This window comes from Mesocricetus auratus, unplaced genomic scaffold (assembly GCF_017639785.1).
Source record: "Mesocricetus auratus isolate SY011 unplaced genomic scaffold, BCM_Maur_2.0 contig_13220_pilon_obj, whole genome shotgun sequence".
In the NCBI taxonomy this organism is placed as follows: domain Eukaryota; kingdom Metazoa; phylum Chordata; class Mammalia; order Rodentia; family Cricetidae; genus Mesocricetus; species Mesocricetus auratus.
Window position 1 is genome coordinate 70,236 of NW_024432526.1, and position 21,487 is coordinate 91,722.

Here is a 21,487-nt window from a genome sequence, read left to right on the forward strand (position 1 = left end):
GAATTCTGGGAAAGGTAGGCAGAGGCGCCACGAGGAGACACCATGTAGAGACTGGGAGGATAGGACACATGAAGCATTCTCTGGTAAGATAAGGCCATGTAGAAATACATAGGTTAGTAGTTATGGGTTAATAATTAAGACAGAGCTAGCCAATAAGAAGCCCTAGCTATCGGCCAATAGTTTTATAATTAATATAGTGTCTGGTGGGACAAGAGACTCCAGCAACAATGTGCCACCATGTCCAGCTGCATCTGGCTTTTTACATGGGTGCTGAAGATCTGATCTTGGGTCCTCCTGTTGCTCATCAGGCACTTTATCCTCCGTGCCTATGGAAGATATGACTTTTTGGCTTTGCCAGTGAAAGCCAAGGTTCTGTCAGTCAGCTGCGAGGGGCCCCCAGGCAGCTCACTTTGGCTCCCTTCCTGGCTCTCTCCTTGCTGGCAGCTGGCTTCCGTGCTCTGAGAAGTGGAAGCCCTGGCATGCGTCTGGAACTTACCCCATGTTTCAAAGCAGATTGCTAGAGATTTCCAAATTAAATTATGGCCACTGCTTGCATTAAAACAGCAGGTGAGCTGCACTTTAAATAGACCACATTAATTAATTCTGAAGTGGTTCCCTGCTGGAATAATGCTTATCATCAGCTGGCATCATTAACAGGCTTGAAAAATATGCTCATGGTAAGCAATTTGAAAACTGGAAAGGTGAAACACTCTTCACATTAACGTGCTACTGGTGTTCAAGGTCAGAGGGAGGTCACTGCAGTTTTTCAGAAGACAGCAAGTGAGAGTCACTTGCTGGCTGAGGGCACTCCCTAGAGCCCCGCTCTGGTGTTGGTAACTTTTCTTGGACATGAACAAATGTCTTTTCACAGCAGATAGTGAAATGATAACAGGCCAAAAAATGACTCCACCTAAGTCTACTTGATGAACCAGTGAGTTTATTGGGGTTTCTTAGAGAAGCATGGCTGACTCAGGAAACTGTATCATAAAAAGCAGCCCAGCATAGGTGCTGGCTCAACAAGGCTGCCTGCCTGGGCTTTCTGTCCGACTTGGAGGCAGCTCCATCAAAGTCTCCTCTCCTGAGCGGGTATTTGCTGCCTTTCTGACTTAGGCTGGGTCCCTAGGAGTCCTGAAATCTTCAGGAGTTTCCTAAGCTTTGTACATCTTCAGAGCCTTCCTCTCTCTGAGAAAGGATGGTTTAGATCACAGGAAATTTCAGAGGCAGAGAAGGGGGCGTGGCCTCTTCTGTGTGGTTGTATAGTCAGGTGAGTTTGCCATGTGAGGGCTGAGGGTGAACTGTGCTTTCTCATTGATCCTGGGAAGTTTATTCTGAAAAAGTTAAGTCAGTGAGATAGCTTTGCTGTAAAGCCCCTTGTCACCCAGCCTGACAACCTGAGTTCAGTTTCTGCGATCCACATGGGGGAAGGAGAAAACTGACTCCTGCAAGTTGTTCTCTGACCTTTGTGTATTATTGTGATGGACACTCACACTAAATAAGTAACAAAGTTAAAAGACATGGGAGGGTGGCTGGGTCCCCAAATACCTACATACTCATATATACACATTTAGATGCTACTGACCAAGGAAGGGATAGAGACTACACTGCACCTCTTAGCCATGGGTGTTGGTCATCTTTCATCAGGCTGCCATTGTTGGATGACCTGTGTGGACCTTGTGCTTAACACTCTACCTGTTCTTTTTTCCAGTTAGCCTATAATCCCAGGCCACCTATTCTGTGCTCTTGGGAGAGGAATCTGAGGTTCTCATGGCTCTGTGGCCATGTTGCTGAATGATTTTGTTGCCTGTTTGTCCTGTGTGCTGGACTAAATGCCTATCAAAGATGACACTCTACAGTTAGCCTAGATCAGTTGAACTGAAGTATTAGAGTGAGTTTCTTAATCTGGGTTTAGTTTTTTTTTCTTTTTTTTTGGGGGGAGTTTAGTTTTTGGATCTGTGCGCATTTGCATTCTTCTGGAGGGAAACCTCAATGAGTTTAACATTCTCAGAGGGTTCTGCGAACCTGTTTGGCTCTGCCCCACTTAGAAATCAAGCAGTTGTGAACATGCCTATTTTGAAGGTGGCAGAGGCAAATGTGATGTCAGTGTCTTGTGTTTGTCACTGCATGCCTGCTCATCTGTGCTTGTTATTAACATCTACATTAACTACGTGAGACTTGTCCAGGCCCTGCCTTTGAATGAAGTGACCTTGGTTCGAGTGAGCTCAGTTATGAAATGTTTGACAATAGCTGATGCACAGTTAGTACTCAAGAGCTAACAGCTGTCGTTGCACGCTTGACAATAGAATGAAGAAGTGTCAGTGAGCCCATGTTGTAAAGAAAGTCAGTCACAAAATGATGTACATACTAGAATTTCAGCTCCCAAATAATTTGTGCATGCGGATAAGAAAGGTAGGCTTGAAGAGATGCCAGTAAGAATGGCTGTTTGTGGCTCAACAAACTTTATTTAGCCTTCCTGTAGCCTTAAATTTGTTGCTGTTGTTATACCAAGTAGTTCATCATTTGGGAAGGTCTCCTGAGGATCTAGAAATGAGGGTGCTTATTCATAACCAAGGATGTTCTTTGTTGTGTAAGGGGAAGCAGCAACGTAGTGTGTTCTTCGTAACCAAGATAGAGCTAAAATATATCCCACCAGGAAACTGCTGGAAATCATGTTCAACATGCAGACTGGGTGGATAAGTAACAACACAAAATGTTCAGATGTCTTTTGAATCTGGAAAATGTTCATGATTTAGAAAAAAAAAGGAATCAAGATACAGAATTACATATATACATATAATAATACACTGAATAACATACTTTTTTGTTGTTGAGATGGGATCTTGCTATGTTGCCTAGGCTAGCTTTGAACTCCTTGGCTCAAGCCACATTCTTTACCTAGTTTCCTGATTAACCAGGACTGCAAGTGCATGGCACCATGTCTGGCTTTAAAGAGATTCTCCAAGGTCAGTTTCACTGGCCTAACATGTCAAGAAGACAGTGGCAGGCTGGTCCTGCTGATACCACAGGGTAGCCCTTCTCACCTCTCCCTACTTCTGGTGGCTCCTGGCATCCTCTGAAAGTGGCCACATCAGTCTGATCTTTGCATCCCTAGTCACATGGCCTTCTTTCCCATGGGTCAGTTTCTCTGTCTTCTTGTGAAGACACTTATTAATGTGCTGTGTCCATGGGGATTGACACAATCAGTTGCCAACCTTCCTTTGCGGCTTTAGGCTACAGTCACAGGCTAGTTCCAGAGACTAGTGTGTAGTTATGTTTGGGAGCATGATTTAGCTGCCACAAATGTTGATTTTTGTATAAAAACAAAGGTGCAAAAAAAAATACTGGCATGAAGGTTTTGAAAATGTCAACTAAGAATGGCAGTCTCAGGGTGGGAGGTTCTGAGGCTTGTTTACTTTTGATTATTGCTTTGTTCTACTTCATCTGTGCTAAGGAAGTAATGGCATATGCACCCCATAAAGTTGCCTAGTGACCATTGCTCTGACGATGACAGCGTGCAGGCCCAGTGACACACTGCTTCCCTTTCTCCCCAGAGCCCGTGTTCTGGTTCTACGTGAAGGAGGTCCTCAACAAGCACGAGCTGCAACGTTTCTACTCCCTACATCACATCACTGCAGATGTGGGCCGAGGTCGGGCCTGGCTGCGCTGCGCCCTCAACGAGCATTCCCTGGAGCGCTACCTGCACATGCTCCTGGCCGACCGTGCCAGGCTCAGGTACCCAGCAGGATAGCCCTGGACATGGTGGAAGAATCTGGACACAGAGCCTTTTCCTAGGAGAGAAGGGGGCTTCCCTACTGCAGCCCTGCCAGCTGCTCCCTTGGTGTGAGAACCAATGCCACAATGCTTAGAAGGGACTCTGTGTGGTACCACATAGCCAGATTCTATCAGTGCTTGCTGTGATCAATGCTTAGCTGTCCCTCCAGGACACAGGCTAACCATCACTCCACGGAGTTTTTATTTGGGATTCTTTAGCTTATTCAATCCTTAACTGACCTAAGATATGGAAGTTTTATTTTGAGGCAAGGTCTCACATGTAGTCTAGGCAGACCTGGAGCTCACTGTTTCTCTACTGCTGGGATTATAGGCCTGCTCAGAATATGAGACATTAAGGAAGGAAGGATTTTTGTTTTTGTTTTTTGTTTTTCGAGACAGGGTGTCTTTGTATTGTTTCGGAAACTGTCCTGGAACTCACTCTGTAGATCAGACTGGCCTTGAACTCGGAAGAAAGTGTTTGTAATTAATCAATTCATTCATTAATTATTGGTTTTTAGAGGCAGGGTTTCTTTGTGTAACAGTGCTGGCTATCCTGGAACTCATTTTGTAGACCAGGCTGGCCTCAAATTTTCTGAGATCTGCCTGCCTCTGCCTCCCAAGTGCTGGGACTAAAGGCATGCGCCGCCACCACCTGGTGTGCTTTGTTTTTACTAAAAGCTTCATGTGTTTTATCATGTGTTATTATTTTTATTTTAGTATAAAGCTTACTCAGGTAGTGTAGACCTGTAATAAGCACTTGAGAAGCCTCAGTGTTCTGAGTTGGCTACTTTCATTTCTTTATGTTCTCTTCTGAAGCCTAAGCTGACTGGAGCCTACTGAAGATGTGTAGACCCACAGTAGGAAAGGGGATGGCTGTTGAAGTAAGCATTGATGGTTAGGCTCTTGTCCCCAGAGATGCTTCCACTCCTGACCCATTGACAGGGAGGGTCACATAGCCACAGCCACAGTTCAGTAGCTGGGGGTGGTATGGTTTAGACCTCAACAATGGGAAGAGATCACTAGGCAGAGGCCAAAGATGGTACAGCCAACCAGCTCCTTAGAAACATTGGAAACTGCTGCAGAAACCACTGGCTTAAAAACTAAGGCACTCACAATATACATAGAAATAATCCTAGCTTGGTACGATTTCCCTTGTCATGGTGTCTTTTGCTCTAACTTTAGCAGTTATTTTTCCTGTGAGGATAGTGGACTAGACACAGTTTATGTCAGCTGATGACCTGAGAGGCCTTGGTCAAACCTCTCTGGCACCTTGAGTAACTTCTGTGTTAGCAGGACATAGACTTGACACTCAGATTCTATGAATGCAGTAAGCTGGCTTCTCATCAGCACTCCGGCAGTCCCTTGATTTCAGTTTTGCCAGTTATTTGCGGGCTCAGGTTTCCCTTTCTGCATCTGCAGTCTTGTTCCCCCACCCATCTCTTCTCTCTGCTTTACTTTTTTTTTTGGACGGGAAATCAGACTCAGGTTCTAGACAAATGCTCCACCCATGCTGTCCCTGCTGCAATGTTTCTTCTATTGGCAGTTCTACCAATAATTCTGTAAGTATTCTAGGATTGCTCTTAAAAACACTCTTGGGACAGTGAGATGGCTTTCAGTGGGTAACTGAGCACACATGGAAGGAAAGGGAGCTATTTCTGAAAATTGTTTATGAACCTCTACCTATGCCCAGATTCACACATATCCTGCATACACATATGTATACAATAATAAAACTAAAACTAAAACAATGAAGAAGAAAGCCGGGCACATACCTTTAATCCCAGCACTAGGAAGTAGAGGTAGGCAGGTCTCTGTGAGTTCAAGGCCAGCCTGGCATACAAAGTGAGTTCCAAGGCAGCTAGGGCTGTTGCACAGAGAAACCCTGTCTCAAAAATAAAAAAGAATAAAAAGGATAATTAAAAGCAACAGTAACAATAATCCATGTAAGAAAAGCTAGTCCAATGGTGCCTGTCCCAGTGATAAGGAGTCAGAGTCAAAGAGATCCCGAGGGAAACACTGACCAGCCATTCAACCTAGTCTACTTGGTGATCTCCAGGACAATGAAAGACTTTGTCAAAAAAGGAGAAATGATCCTGAGGACTCTGGTTTATTGCTTAGTAGAGTCATATAAAGTGCTTGGAAACTGGACTTGAGAGACCTGCTTTTAAGCCCTGCTGTAGATTACTTTGCATACCCATATGCTTTCCTGACCCTACCCAGATGCTACTGAACTTCCTCCCAGCCCTTTCCATGGCTAACTTGGAGTTTGGGTTTGTAGCCCTGCAGTTTTTATAAGTGAATGATGGAGCCCTGTAGCTCTATAATTGCTTCTGAAATCTTCTCTTCTTGTATTAGCCAATCAAGTGAGTCCTGTTGGTGAGCTTGGACTTCCTGTCTCTGGGTTACCTTGTGAGTGGAATCTATTCCTCGTCCTCTTCACCTTTGCTTCTTTATAAATACATTTGCATATGTCTATTTCAGTCCTCTAAAGTTCACAGTCTCAGAGGACCAAGAAGGAAGTCGTAGGATGTGTGCATTCAGACCTCTGTTTCTAGTGAGAAGCTTCAAAGTGGAGAGGGACAAAATTCCCTCTGGGTGATTGACCAGGCCTAGAGTTTCCAGGGAGCCATCAACGGCATCATTGGCCACTGTATGGATGGCAAGAAGTATCTTCCCTTAAGAGTTTCCCTGTTCTCTTTGCTTTTGCAGCACATTCTATGAAGACTGGTCTTTTGTGATGGATGAAGAAAGGTCCAGCATGCTCCCTACCATGGCAGCTGGTAAGCCTGGTTGAGGCAGGGGTGCTGAGCTCTGAGAAGCTTGCTGAACAAAGAGGTTCTGGGAGTGGATTAGTTGACCAAGAGGGTGCTGTGATGTTCTGTGTCCTCCTGATCAGAAGCGTCACTGTTGCTTTTTTAGGTTGGGGCCATTTATCTAGAGTTTGATACCCATGCAGATAAAGCATGAGGTTGAAGGGTTTGGCTGTGGCCTGCCAGGTGAACTGTAAAGAACTGGGGGTTGGATTGGCAGACTGCCTTGACCCCTGGTTCTGCTGCTTGTCATTTGGATCCAATCAGCTGTGTTACCTGTTCCCTCCTTCGCTGTGAGTGAGAACACTCTTAGATTTTCAGTCACCTTTCTAAGGCTTTAAGACAGCCATAGAAAAGGAAAGGTCATGTACAAGAAAGTCAGGCTTTGAATGTGGTTTTCCTTATAGGTCATAGGATGTCGGTGTCAGTCTTGGATAAATCAGCTGTAATGGCATTCTTAGTGTACACTGAGCTCTTGATGAGGTTTTGGTGGGTGAAATCTTTATTGCTCACAGTCCCAAGAGGGTTACTGTTGTCACCATTGTGCAGGTAAAGAAACTAGAGCTCAGGGAGGTGGCTGTTCAGTGGCTCAGCCCAGGAAGCCTCTCTCGAGAACTTCTGCCACTGTCTTCTCCTGGGTGGTTCTTGTTGCCATTTGTCTTCCTGACATTCAGGGATGGAATATGGAAAGACTGCTCACCTGAGCTTCTATATGCCAATGCCAATTTCAGATGGTTTTATAGATGATGAAGATGAGGTTTGTCCCCTTGTAGACTGTCTTTTTGCTGATGTTGGAGGTGTGACTGCATGACAATAAGTTCCCCCACCCCTTTTCTTTGGCAGGTCTGAACTGTATACTCTTTGCAATTAACATTGACAACAGGGATTTGAATGGGCAGAGCAAGTTTGCTCCCACTGTCTCTGACCTCTTAAAGGAGTCAACGCAGAATGTGACATCCTTGCTGAAGGAGTCCACGCAGGGTATGAGCAGCCTTCTCAGGGAGATCACAGCATCCTCTGCTGTCTCTATTCTCATCAAGCCAGAGCAAGACACTGACCCTCTGCCTGTCATATCCAAGAACGTCAATGTTGGTGAGCCAAAAGGGGCCCTGGAGGTGGCACAGTAGGGCCAGCAAACAGGAAATAAGAGCGGGGCTGAGAGGAACACACCTTAATATTGTCACTTTCATCTGGGGAGCAAAGTCATTCACTGTGAGAGGGGCGCAACAGAAAGGGTAGAAAAGCAAACAGCTTGTCCTAGGAAGCCAGGTAAGTCATCTCTCTCCACTTACTACTTCTCCTCATATTCTTGGTGCTCAACAGTGAGCTGAGACTCTGCTAGCATCCCGCTTAGTCTTCTTGGGTATGGGCAGGGGGATATTTAAAAGCTAATGACACAAGCAACTTATAGTATATGAGATGAAAGCATAGGCTGCTTCATAGAGAACACTTTTGGGTTTGCCTGTACTGGGAGGATGCTATTTAAGTAGTGGCCTGAGGGAAGAGAATAGCTCTGAGCTTTGACTATGAGCAGGCAAGGAAAAATTGGTTCAGTTAAGATAAATTTTCCAGAAGTTGGTGATACCCTTAGAGCATTTGGAGTTGTTAGCTTGGGGGTTAAATATTGTTCCTTGTCTTCCAAAATCCCTTAAGACAGTAATCATGGCCAACCCTTTGAAAACATTTAAAAGAATATTTGTTTTGTTTTGTTTTTTGTAGTAAAGATTGTACACACTAGGCAAGTTACCATCCAGCTGTATCCAGTTCTTCTTACTTTTGTTTTTGAGACAAGGTCTTATCATATTGTTAGGGGTGTCTTTGAACTGACTCTGTAGCCCATGCTGGTCTTGAACTTGGATCTTTTTACCTTAGCTTTTGAGCAGTAAGATTACAATTTTGAGCCAGGCGATAGTGGCACATGCCTTTAATGGCAGCACTTGGGAGGCAGAAGCTGTCAGATCTCTGTGAGTTCAAGGCCAACCTGTTCCAGGATAGGCTCCAAAGCTACACAGAGAAACCCTATCTCAAAACACCCTTCCCTCACCAAGAAAAAAAAGTTTACAATCCTAATCCACCAGGCCCCATCTGTCTATTTCTGTCTGTCTGATTTTGTGTACGTGTGTTTGTGTATCTTGTGTGCACATGTATTTAAGTGTAAAGGTCAGAGGTCAGTGTGGGGCATCTTCCTTTATGGCCGTTCAACTTACTTTTGTTTTGAGACATCATCTCACACCTGAGCCCATAGCTCACTGACTAGACTGGCTGGCCACTGAGCTCCAGGGATCAGCCTATCTCTGCCTTTCAGGGCTGGAGTTTCAGATGAACACCACTGTTGGAGGAAGTTTCTGCCTTGCTCTGCCGGGCCTCGCAGCTGTTTAGTCACAAATAAACACACAGAGGCTTAAATTTATTATAAATAAACTGTTTGGCTGATGGCTCAGGCTTCTTACTGGCTAGCTCTCTCTTAGTTACTAACCCATTTCTACTGATTTCTATTAATCTGTGTATTTCCACGTGGTCTTGGCTTACTGGAGAATGCCCAGGCGTTCTATCTTCCCAGTAGCTACTTGGCATCTGCCTCAAGACTCACTCTTTACCTTTCTCTTCCCCAAATTCTCTTAGTCTGGTAGCCCTGCCCATACTTCCTGTCTGGTTACATCTTGCCTGTCCATTGGCCGAAACAGCTTTATTCATAGCATTCAGAGGACCAACATACCCAACTTTCCTCCAGGACTGGAGTTACAGGCATATACCACCATGCCCAGCTTTCTCCCAGGACTAGAGTTACAGGTGTACAACACCATGCCCAGCTTTCTTCAGGGCTGGCGTCCAAACTCAAGTCCTTCTGCTTCTGCCTCAGGAACTTTGCCTACTGAGCCATCTCCCCAGTCCTCCTTTTAGAACTTTTATTCTTATTCCTTTTCAAAAGAAGAATGTCTCATTTATTCTTTGACAGTTTCATACTTGTATGCAATGTGTTGTGATCATGTCTACCTCCCATCCTCCCCTAACATTTGCCTTTCCCACTGTCATGTCCTCTTTATATATAAAATCTCAGTGAGTCCCAGTAGTGCTACCCTCATAAGCATGGGTGTGGGGCCATCCACCTGAGCATGGGCAACTTAGCAGCCATACTCCCTTCCCCAGTGGCCTTCAACTGTCAATAGCTTCTCAGACAGGGTGAGGCTTCTTGACCCCCTCTTCTGCCATGCTGGAATACCAACTGGCTTGGTCTTATGTAGTAAACACAGCTGTTGTGAGTTCATCAATACAACAGCCATATCATTGTCCAGCCGACATCTTATAGCATTCCTCCCTGCCTTCTGGATCTTGTACTATTTTTCCATGGTGTTCACTGAACCTTGGTGAGGTGGGTGGGTTTGAAAAAGATGTCTCATAGGGCTAAGCCCTCACAGTTGCTTCTTCTCAGCACTTTGACCAATTGTAATTCTCTGTATTAAATGCTGCCCAGTACAAAAAGAAACTTCTCTGACCAAAGTTGAGAGCATCACTAACCTATGGGTATAAACAGAAATATTTAGAGGAATATTTGACAGTGTGAGCTTTAGCAAAATAACAGTAGTAGGTTTGCCTCCAGTGCCTCTGTTCTTCCAGTGTTTGCTGCTCTTCCAGAGGACCAGAGTTTGGTTCCTAGTGTCCATGTCTCACAACTGACTATGTCTCCAGCTCCAAGGGATCTGCACACTGCGCACACCACACACACACACACACACACACACACACACACACACACTCACTCACTTCACCTTTAAAATGGTTTTAAAAAACCTAGAAAATGCCTAGCAGTAAATGACCAATGTAAAACAAATGTAGTGGTATTTTTGAAGGGATTTTTGGTCTCATAATGCTTTGTCTGGGCATTTTTTTTTTGATATTACAGGTCTTATGCTGGTTATATATTATGGTTTCTGATGTATCTGGTGTGTGAATGTGTGTGTGTCTGTGTCCGTGTGTGTTTCTTGTGTTTTTTCTGTTCGTTTGATTTTGTGTTATTCTGGTTTGTTTTTATTTTATTATTAGATACATGTTTGTTTTCTAATGAGAGAGAGAGAAAGAAAGGATGTGGATTTGAGTGGATGGGGAGGTGGGGAGGATCTTTGAGAAATCATATTCAGAATATATTGTATAAAAAAATCTATTTAAAAAAAACCCATAACCTGAAAACCCCAACAAAATCTGATTTAGTCTTAGTTTATTGGTGGTGTGATAGTAAGCGCTGCTGCCCTATGGGAATGTAGCTTGGCCTTCTTTCTGTGTGCTACCACAGCTTGTCTTTTGCCGGATGCCAGATGTAAAAGGGAGAGGCGGAGGAGGAAGAAGGTGACCAACATTGTTTCTTTTGATGACGACGATGATGAGCAGAGCATTGGAGACACTTTAAAAAAGATGCCTGGGACTGCAGAAAGCTCCTCCATCAATATCATGTCAACCTTTGAAAGCCCATTTGGGCCAAATTCCAATGGGAGCCAGAGCAGCAATTCATGGAAACTTGATTCTGCATCTTTGAATGGGGAGTTGGGCTACCAGAAGCTGGATGTGAAAAGCATCGATGATGATGTGGATGAAAATGGGGAGGATGTGTACAGGAACTCAGCAGGAAGGAAGCCCACGGGCCACTCGGGTCGCCAGACAAGTGAGTTCGCTTGAGGTCCTAGTGAGCATCAGACATTTTCTAGGAAGTGAGTGAAGTGAGTGAAATGAGTGAGTCTGGAGCTGGGGAAGTGTTTCAGTGGGTAAAGCTCTTGCAGCGCAAGCATGACAACCTGAGTTCAGATCCCCAGAACCCCAGCTGGCTGCAGCAGAGCAGACTACCTGTTATTCCCGTGCTCCCAAGAGGAGATGGGAGGGGGAAGTTTTACGTTAGGTAGCCTGGCATACATAGCAGAGAACAAGAGGTCCTGACTCAAACATGGTAGAAGGACAGGATGGACACATGAACTTGAACTCCAACCTCCACATGTACACCAAGGCATGTGTGCAGACACAGTTGAACATGTAATGTGGACACATGAACATGTACACACACCATAGCCATGAAAATAGTGCATTTTTTGTATTTCTTTGGAGACATTATTCATTCTTTGGATCTTTATGACCTTGCCCTCCTGAGAATTAAACAGTCTATTTAAATGGACTTAATGCAAAATTAGCATCAAAATGTGTACTTTGAAATTTTTGCTTAAACATAAATGGCTGTGGCTTTCATGAACGGGGGTTTCTTCTGTCTATAACTTTCCACTAAAACAGAAATCTCAGTAGGAAAGTGGAGTTGGCATGAAGACGTATCATTGGATCTTCGGAGCCTAAGAGAAGAGATAACTGTCTTGTGTGACAATAAGACTGAACCTAAGAACTGGCTCCACCGGTAGAGGTCTTGACGGGCCTGCACAAAGTCCTGGGCTTGCGCTCCAGCACTGCATAAACTGGGTGTGGTGGTGCATACCTATTGTGGGAGCACCTGTGGGGGTGCATGGAGACAGGAGGAACAGGCCGTCTCCAGCTACACGGAGAGTTCAAGATCAGCAGCTGGACCAAATGAGACTATCTCAAAAAGAGAAAGAACCCTGAGAGCAGTGTGACATCAGCAACCGACCAGTGTTGGGCCATTTTGGTTTAGTGGGTATCCCTTCTGGTTCAAAGGATGAAAGAGCAGGATTCCATGGAGTTGAGATTTGCAGAGTGGTTGGCAGAGCTGAGGCTCAGGCTCAGGTAGCTGCTTCCCAGAGCTCAGTTTCTCTGCACTTGTTGCCTTGACTGGGTGGGATGTAGATCTAAATCCATGGAGCCCAAAGCACAGCATCATGGGGAATGGCCAGTGTGGACCTTGCCTGCAAGGCAACCTAGGCTCTCAGGTGCTCCCTGTGTGTCTGTTCTTGGAACAAGTTTCTTTCCCCCTCAGAGTCTCTGGCCACATCTGAGGCCTGAGGCAGTGGCAGCAGGGGTGTTGCAGAGCCTAGCCACATGATGTTTGAGGCCTTTGATGCACACACTGAGTGATGTCACTCGGGCCAACTGCTACCGCTGCAGGCTGCTCTTCACAGTCCTCTGTTGTTTACCCTTGCTTTACAGTCACACAGCCAGTTAAGTACCTTTTCTCTTCAGTCTAGATAGAGTACATGGTACTAATCATGGCTGACTTCACAGCCCCTACTGGTAAAGTGTGGCATGAACACGTGTGGAAGTGCCTTTCTATGGGTCAGAAATGCCATGGTGCTCTTAATATTCCCAGTGCTGTGTTTCTGCTGTTCATGTTTGTGTAATAGCAACGTTTTTCCCCCCCCTCTGGAGAATGTACTCAGCAGTTAATCACACTTGTCTCTCTCCAAGCTGGATTCCCAAACCCAACATGGTGAGTCTCAGCCATCTGTCTGTAAGACTAGCTCCAGGAGATCTGATTCCCTCTTTTGGCCTCTGTAGGTACCAGGTGCCATGCATGAGATGCACATACACACATGCAGGCAAAACATCTATGCATATAAAATAAAATAAATCTAATAGTTTTAAAGGTTTTGCATTCATTCCCATGTGTGCATTGACCATGTTCCCCATGCTATAATGTACAGATGAAAGAAAATTCCAGAATTGAGATTTGGCAAAGAGGTTGGCCATGCAGGGAGTTGGGGCCACATATGTTGCTCCCCAGACCTTAATATTTTCCATGCTCATATATAATTCAGTTATTTTATACAATGTCATCTTACTGAACCATGAGATGCTCCCAGGTTAAATCCTTGTTTCTGGAATCTGGGAGAGTTTCGTGCTGAGATCAGTGTTTGGATGGATTGACTTAATGACAAGGGTTTCCTGTCAAGCATAGGTAGTGTCAGCCAGGACCTGACAGGAGCGGAAGAGCCTGAGGAAGTAGAATAGCTTCCTTCATGCCTGACAACTTGAGCTGGGGTGTTGGTCTTTTCCAGTCCATGGACTAGGATTCACACTGGTTCTCCTGCTTCCCAGAACCACACCATCAACTTTCCTGGACTTCCCAGCTTTCCCACTCACGAAGCAGCACCTTGTCAGAGTCTATATTTGTACCTCCTTAGACCTCTCACTGGCTCTGTTTCTCTGCAGAACCCTCACTTGCTACATGGCTCTGTCACTGTTGACTATCTCAGTTGTTCACTTTTGTGGTTCTTTGGGGGCAGGGTCTCTGGATGTAGCCCAGGCTGGTCTCTGGCACATCATCCTGATTCAGTCTCTAGAATGTTGTATGTATAAGGCTATTTTCCAATCCCAAACCACTGTTAGAGTCATTTCTAAGCAGCATCATTCATGTTCACAAGCTGTGGATGTTTTGAGTCTGGGAGCAAAGTATGTGACTTCTTGTATTAGTAATAGTTCTGTTGAGAAACAACTCAGGTGTGTGTGTGTGTGTGTGTGTGTGTGTGTGTGTGTGTGTGTGTGTGCATGTGCATAAATGTGTGCTTCCCTCATTTACTTATCTTTATTTCTGCATGTATGTCTCCATTTCTTTGTTTTTGTCTGTCTCTTTTGAGACAAGGTGTGTCATGTAGCCCAGGCTGGCCTGAGGCTCTACTTCCTAAGGGCTGAGATTTTGACATACATCATCATGCTTGTTCCTTTTCCTCCCTTTCTCTTGATTTGGAGAATTGGCACACAGGATTGTGGGATGCAGTTAGTCAAATCTGCAGGCAGACTGGTAGCAGAAGAGTCCAGAGACAGTTTCCTGGCAGAATTCCTTTTTTTTTTTTTCTCCCGGGGTCAGGTGTTTTTGTATTGCAGCCTTTGCTGTTTGGCTGAGGTCTACCTAGTCCAACAGGATAATCTGTTTAACTAAAAATTCACTGATGTGAATGTTAATCTTTAAAAAAAATTCTCTCACAGCAACTTCTAGCATAATATTTGACCAAATATTTGCCCAGCCAAATTGGCACATACAGATAACCATTGAAACTGCCTTTAGTTCTATGAGGGCTTGGGAATGCCACTTCATTCTGTGGGTGAGTGTGTGTGAGTCAGTGTCTCATATCTAGCCATTTTTCTTCCTATCTCTGCTGCCTGGAGTGCAGTCTGGAGGGGAGGCCAGCTTGTAAGTTAAGGTAGCTGCTGGCATTGTGATGTGTAAAAGAAAAGGCACAGAGCAGTGCTGGGTGACCTTGGGAGCCTGGGTCTCCATGGACCATGGACAGCCTCTCGCTGCTATCCAGGGCACCTTGGTCGAAGAGTCTACAGAGCTAACCGGGGAGGAGCTGAGCAGTGACGAGTGGCTTATTGAGTAATGCTTTGGCTTTTGATTTAAGCTTGTAGTCACAGGAGAGGTCTAGAGTGCATACAGCAGTCATGTGGGGGAGTGTGGACAGGCCAGGGGGCTCAACTCTGCTTACCGTTGCTTCTGGCAAAATCGGATGCTTGCTTGTTTTTAGGATGATCTAGTAGCCCAAATTAGGGCTTTCTCTGTTCGCTGGTAATGTAACCAATTCTTTGATGGCTGATCCTTCTTTACCCAGTGTTTGTCACAAACATTGGCTTTGCTTTTTTTGTTTTGTTTTGTTTTTAGAATAGGCAATCACTTTATTATGGAAAGGAGTTTTTCAGTTATCTTGCTTGTACTGTGACACCAGTAAGAAAGTGAGTTTGGAGGGGTGTTGAGGTAACTCAGAGAGCTGCAAGTGTGAACCCCAAGCGCCCTGCTCCTCATACACCCTAGTAGTTAACAGCAAGAGCAGGATGAGCCTTGAATCCCTGCTTATCCAGTGCTGGCAAGAGCCAGGCTGCCTCCATACCCCTCCCCCGCTTTCAAGGACCAAACTGGCACCTACTTAGGCAGGAAGGTAGGCTGTGTATGGGGGTGAGGGTGGAGGTGTAGCCACTGATAGCCTGGGCAGAAGAGAGTTAACAAAATATCTGGACCTGGGTGCAGAATCTGCCCTGAGGATGAGGACGATGTCTCAACTGGGAAAGAGCTGAGCAGCAAGATTCCAAAGCCCTTGTTCAGAGAAGCAGAACACCTGGTCTGAGCTGAATGTGCACCAGGCAGTTAACCTGTGGGGGTAGGGAACATAGGGAGTGGGCAGACGGGTGGGTGGGGGTGGGGAATTGTCCTCATGAGCTTCAGAGCATAGACTGCTAACACTCTTTTGTTGTTTGAATGGGTTTTATTTATTTTTGTGGTGGAGATAGGCTCTTGGGCAATTTTTGTTTGTTAGTTTTTACAGTCCTAGGGATTGACCTCAGGGTTTTATGGAGCCTTAAATTCCCAGAGAGCTTCCTGCTTCTGCCTCGGAGCAGGGTTTAAATGTGTGCATCACTAGGCCCACTTTGAGCATCATCTTAAGTGATGAATGAATGTCTGACAGCATGAAGATGAATTTATTCCCCTTTGCTCAGTATTGACCATGAACGTTGGCTGCCCAGGACACACTTTCACCCAGTTGTGTTTGGGATAATGTGGCACAGTTGTTTTTCTTCCACATTGTTTTTAACACTGTGTGTGTGTGTGTGTGTGTGTGTGTGTGTGTGTGTGTGTGTGTGTGTGTGTAGCTAATTTGTAAGTCAGTATTCTCCTTTCATCGTATGGGTTCTGGGGAATCAAACACCTTTATTTGCTGAACCATCTTGCTGGCCCTTTAAAGCCAATCTTTATGCCATATTTTGAGGGCTGTTGCCTTAGGAGTCAGCCGAGACAGTAGACCTCTGGGGTCACTTTCTCTTGGGTTTGGCCCACCCTTTCTGGGTCTAGCTTCACACAGGCTGCTGGGAAATGGCAAGAATTGTCTTTGAAACAAGCAGAAAATTCCACATGCCTAGAGAGGTAGTGGAATGGTTGGGGACAGGATTTGTTAACCCCACTAGGCAAGAATAAGGCCACTACCATAATTTTTGAGCCAAATTTGAAGCAAACTTTATTAAAAACTGGCCCAGGTGATGGACACTGGCTAGGCCCATATCTGGGATCCCCAGAGAATGACTATGATTTACATTCGTCTAGTGCTTATAAAGGCAAGCCCCACAAGGTCACGTGCTTCCTGCCTTCGTCCAGTCAGGAGCAAGCACACATCCTGATGTACTTCCTGCCTATGCACCTTCTGAGCAGCTGAGGCAACCAACCTTGTTTACAAAAGTGAAAACAACACCCCTCAGCATTCCAGGAAGTTATCTGTCCTTGGGCAAGTGAACCTTACAGATTAGAGGCTTTTTGTTTTATAGATGTCTTAAGCACAGTAATTTAACATAAGCACAGTAATAAAACATAACACAGACTGACCAGTACTGCTACTTTCTCTTAAGAATGTGGCCTGACTGCCAGCATGCTACTTCCCTTGGTTACCACTTATAAACTGATCATATGACCTCTCCACTGTATGGTTAAGGGGAAGGTTATTAACAGGAAGAGTCCTGAGCAGAGAGATAAGCAGACGGGACATGGCCAGAGCTATCTGTGAGAGACAGCACAATAGCAAGGGATGGAGAGTAGAGAAAACATAGAGAAGCAGCAGCCAGAACAGCCAGCTGTAAGAAGGGTGAGTTGCTGGGGAGGAGGCAACTAGGGTGCTAGCATGGACTGTGAAATACTCATAGGCACTATAGGTGTATGTTAACTGGAGAACCATAGCTCCCTTTTCTGGAGGTAAGGGAAGTGGTTCCTTTTAGAATGGGCTTCACAAGTTCCTGAGGAATGCTGGCCTTTTGTCTTAAATGCAAGAAGTCCTCCTATAGTGCTGGTTGAGCTGGACCTACCTACACTCAGTTTTGGACAAGTCAGTTGGCCTGCCCTTTTTGGGAGCAACCTGACAACCACCTGTTGCATCACAGCCCCAAGAGGGTGGTTCTAATAGCCTAGAAGCTAACACTTGGGAGACAGTGGCCAGGTCCAAAGCTAGAGCTGTCCTTTTCTCACTCTTCCCTGCCTCTGAATTTCCCTGTGCTAGCCCGGCAGGAAACAATTCATTGATTAGATTCTGTTAGGACTGTTCCCTGGACTTCCTACTCAATGCTCACCACAGCTAGATTTGGTTGTTGCATTTTAAAGGCTTGTAAAGAAGCACCCACCTGGAAGAATGTGCCCCACAGTCTAAAATGTCTACAAAGAAAATGCCTCATCTTGAGCCCTAAAATAAAGAAAAGCTGTAAGAGGTTCATGCAGGCAGGAGGCTGGATACCATTGTGATTTGATTTGGAAGACCTCAGCCTTGGTGCTGTTGTTAATGGCCAGTGACCTTGGACAGGTGACACTGTTTTGAGACAGGGTCTAACCCTGTAGCCCAGGTTGGCTTTAACTTCATTCTAGCCCTCTTGCTTCTGCCTCATAAGCTTGGGATGCAGGTGTGAGCCACTGTGCTCTGGGTCTATCTTTCTCTTTGTGGTACTGCAGACTAAACCCAGAGTTTTGTACATGCAAACAGTGCACCATGGAACCGTGTGGCTGTGAAACAAGGCCTAGTTATGTGACCTAGACTGGACAGCCTCCCAAGTACTGCGTGCCACCAGGCCTGCTAAATTACATGACTTGGGGCTGGGGAGACAGATGGCTTATTTATTGGTTAAGAGCACTGGCCGCCAAACTGTACTACCCCATGGGTAGAAAGAAAGTTTGGAGAAATTTAAGATTGTTGTGTTATCTCTCTGGGGCATAGAGAATTGCAGAAGGCTGGGAAAGCTTCACCAGTCTTTAAAGAGAAAGGTTCAGGGGGAGGGAGCCTGGAAATTAGGGTAGGTGGTCTGGGGGCCAGGACATGTGTTAATGGGGAACTAGATGCTCCGTTGCCTCTATGGACAGAGAAGGGGAATAGTGACTGCCTGAAAAACAGAAACCTGCTTCACAAGGTTTTGAGGAATGCTGTTTAGGATCCTTCTGTTTCCCTGGTCAGAGTCCAGCCTGGGCTGAGCCCTGACTATCGTTTTAGGAAACCCACTTTGGACCTAACAGCAACCAGTTCCAGGGGATTTGATGCCTTCTAGCCTCTGTGGGTTACACATGCATGTGGTTCATAGACATACACACAGACAATACACCCATACACATAAACTTAAAAAAAAGTACACTACATAATTAGACTTTTCCCCCTATCCCTTTCCTTACTTGATGTAGTAGGTGTGATTTTTGATCTGTTGAGCCTCTTTATGTTCTAAGTTAGTGTACAGTAGTGATTGTGTGAAGAAGGTCAGGGTCATCTCAGTTATGTACAGAGTTCTAAGCCAGCTGAGATACGTGAGACCCTGTCTCAAACTAAAAGACCCCGAATTTATAGAAATAAAATATAAGCTTAAACAGGGAGGGCACCCCACTAGAGAACTTGGGAAGTGAACAAAGGACCCCATCCCAGGAACTGGCCAAACCACAGAATGGAATGTATGTTTTAGCAACCTTAATTGCAGAAGGGCTGTAAACCCACAAAAGGCCAATTCCGGGCTGCTGACCACCTGTGAAAAACTGACCAGGGCGTCAGAGATGGGCAAACAAGATTTGTGGGAACCACCATTTACTTAGGGAGAGATGATTAACTCATACTAAGATTTGAGGAATTTACAACGTGTAGGTCAGGAAGACATCTACTTCCCCTGGTCAGTAGTCAGGTACCCCCCCCCGGTCACAAGATAGGGACCCCTCCCAAAGGCTTGTGGTTTTTGTCTTTAAAAGCTGATTGTAACTGAACCTCGGGGCCAATCGGTCTAAAAGCTGACCGAGAGGCCCATCTGCAGATGCCTAATTAAAGCTTCTTGCGTGTTGCATCAATTGGCGTGGACTCTTGATTCTTGGGGTGATGAATCAGCTTGGGACCCTCTCATTCGGGGTACCCCAACAAAACAAAGAAGTAAAAAACCCAAAACTCTTGGTAAAACCAAAAATCCACACCCTCTACCCACAAACAAACCAAAGCAAAGCAAGAATCTAAGTTGGTGGTATGTTGCGCTCCACAAGTACAGCAGCCTTGGCCTCCCAAGTGCTGGGGTTGTGGGTGTACACCTCCACGGTTGGCTACCTCTGCCTTCTCTGCAAGTGTCTTCGCCCTCAGCCTTCCTGCCTGCTCCGCACTTCAGAGGTGAGCCTCCACCTTCTTGCAGGGTGCTGTGGTGGATGTTGTGGTCCTCCTCCAGACAATACGCTCCATGAGAGCAATCATAACCATTGTCTGGCTCTTTGCCCCTGTGCTGAGAGGTCTGACCTGGGGCCTGTGGTACTGACTCCCAACCCATGGCTTTTTCTGTTTTAGTGCATCTAGGCCTGGAAACTTGAGGCTCAGGAGATGCTGTGGTAAGTCCCCAGGCCCTGTTATGCAGCTGCATTCTTTTTCCATAGGCCGCTGGATGGGAACGTCTGCCTCCCCCAGGTCCATGGCTGGGCCCCACTGCAGGTGCTCCATGGAGATGCTGATGCTGACACTGATGTCCTCTTTCCTGTCAGCGGAGTGGGCTCCTATGTTGCAGCAGGTGGGTGCTTCCTGTCTTCTCCAGTAAGAACTTGGCTCCAAGGACCAGATGGGGCTTTTGAGTTACCTGTGCAGAGTAGGTTTGGAAGCTAGGAGATCTGGACTTAGGGCAAGGACAGCTCCTGGACACTCAGAAGTAAGAAGCGGCTGTGGGGTCTTCTATAACTGGACTGTTTCCAAATACTCCAGCTGAGTGCCTTGGGGTGAACCACTGGGCAAGATCCTAAAAGGGCTCTCAAGCCTGCCCCCAACAGTTTGTTACTAAACTTGGCCACATCAATAGTGACCGTTATTTTACATCTGGGGGGATGGCAGATAGCACCTGGATCCTGTAAAGGCCCCCACGCCTTTGCTCCTCTTTCTCTCTGCTGGGTACATTGGCACCGCCTGTTTGGTGATGGCATAGTGATGTGCAGATAATCTGAGGGCATTGCTCAGCTCACTTGCAGCCTGTGGCCTTCTCACCCTGCGTTCCCCTTGGGTCTAACATCCTTTAAATTCTTTATCCACACTTTTAGCTTTTGGAGTTACTTGTTAAGTTGAAGAGTACATTAGGTAATTTTCTGTTGTTGTGATAAAATGCCATGGAATGCAATTATGGAAGAAAGAGTTTTTTTTTGGCTTCTGGTTCCAGAGGGGTAAGAGCCCATCATGGTAGGAGAAATGGCTGCAGGCATGATGACAACCAGAGAAGGAAGCAGAGCGCTCCCATCATCTACCATGAGCAAGGAGCCGAGAGAGCAAACTGGTAAGGGCAGAGGCTTTCCATTTCACAGCCCGCCCCCAGTGATGTTCTTCCTCCAGCAAGGCCACACCTCCCCATAACCTCTGAGCAGGGCCAACTGTGAAATGCCTGCACCTCTGGGTGACATATCTCATTTGAACCAGTACCGAGGGCTGACTGTCACATGCCACTGTGGTCTGCTATGACAGACTTCGGAGCCCTCTGGGAAGGCAGCTTGACTTTTGGCAGTCGATATTCTGTGGTAGTTAGGATGCTGTGGCGGTTGACAGGTGACTGTCTTGTGTAGCCCCAGCCCACTTACACATGGCCACATGGCATTTGGAGTTCATGGTGCTCTTTGTTCAACATTTAGCTTTCTACTTAAGTATGTGGTACTAGGTCTTGGGAGATCAGAAGAGAAATCGCACCTGAGGTTTTGTAGACAGAGGATATCTTTATTTGAGGCAGTACTGAGAATGGACTTTGAGTATACTAGGCAATGTGCTGTACCACTGAGCTATATCCTTAGTCTTTTTAATGTTTTTTTTTTTTCCTGAGACAGGATTTTTTTGTGTGTGTGTAGCCTTGGTTGTCTTGGAACTCACTCTGTAGACCAGGCTGGCCTTGAACTCATAGTCATACAGTTGCTTCTTCTTCCCAAGTGCTGGGATTAAAGGCATGCGCCATCACCACTTGGAATTTTTTTTAATGATTTTTACTTTTTATTTTAATTAATTTTTTTCTTGAGACAGGGTTTCACAGTGTAGATCTAGCTG

General features: G+C 45.7%; 1 protein-coding gene across 1 annotated transcript in view; it reads left to right on the forward strand.

Moving 5' to 3' along the window:
- Snx29 (sorting nexin 29) overlaps positions 1-21,487 on the forward strand; it is a gene marked incomplete at its 3' end in the record, with an annotated part of 68,204 nt that overhangs the window by 40,223 nt on the left and 6,494 nt on the right. Inside the window, 6 exon segments of the mRNA XM_040741071.1 lie at positions 3,549-3,729; positions 6,478-6,548; positions 7,422-7,670; positions 10,867-11,220; positions 17,037-17,049; positions 19,858-19,988. Of these exon segments, the coding sequence (XP_040597005.1) occupies positions 3,549-3,729; positions 6,478-6,548; positions 7,422-7,670; positions 10,867-11,220; positions 17,037-17,049; positions 19,858-19,988 (999 nt within the window).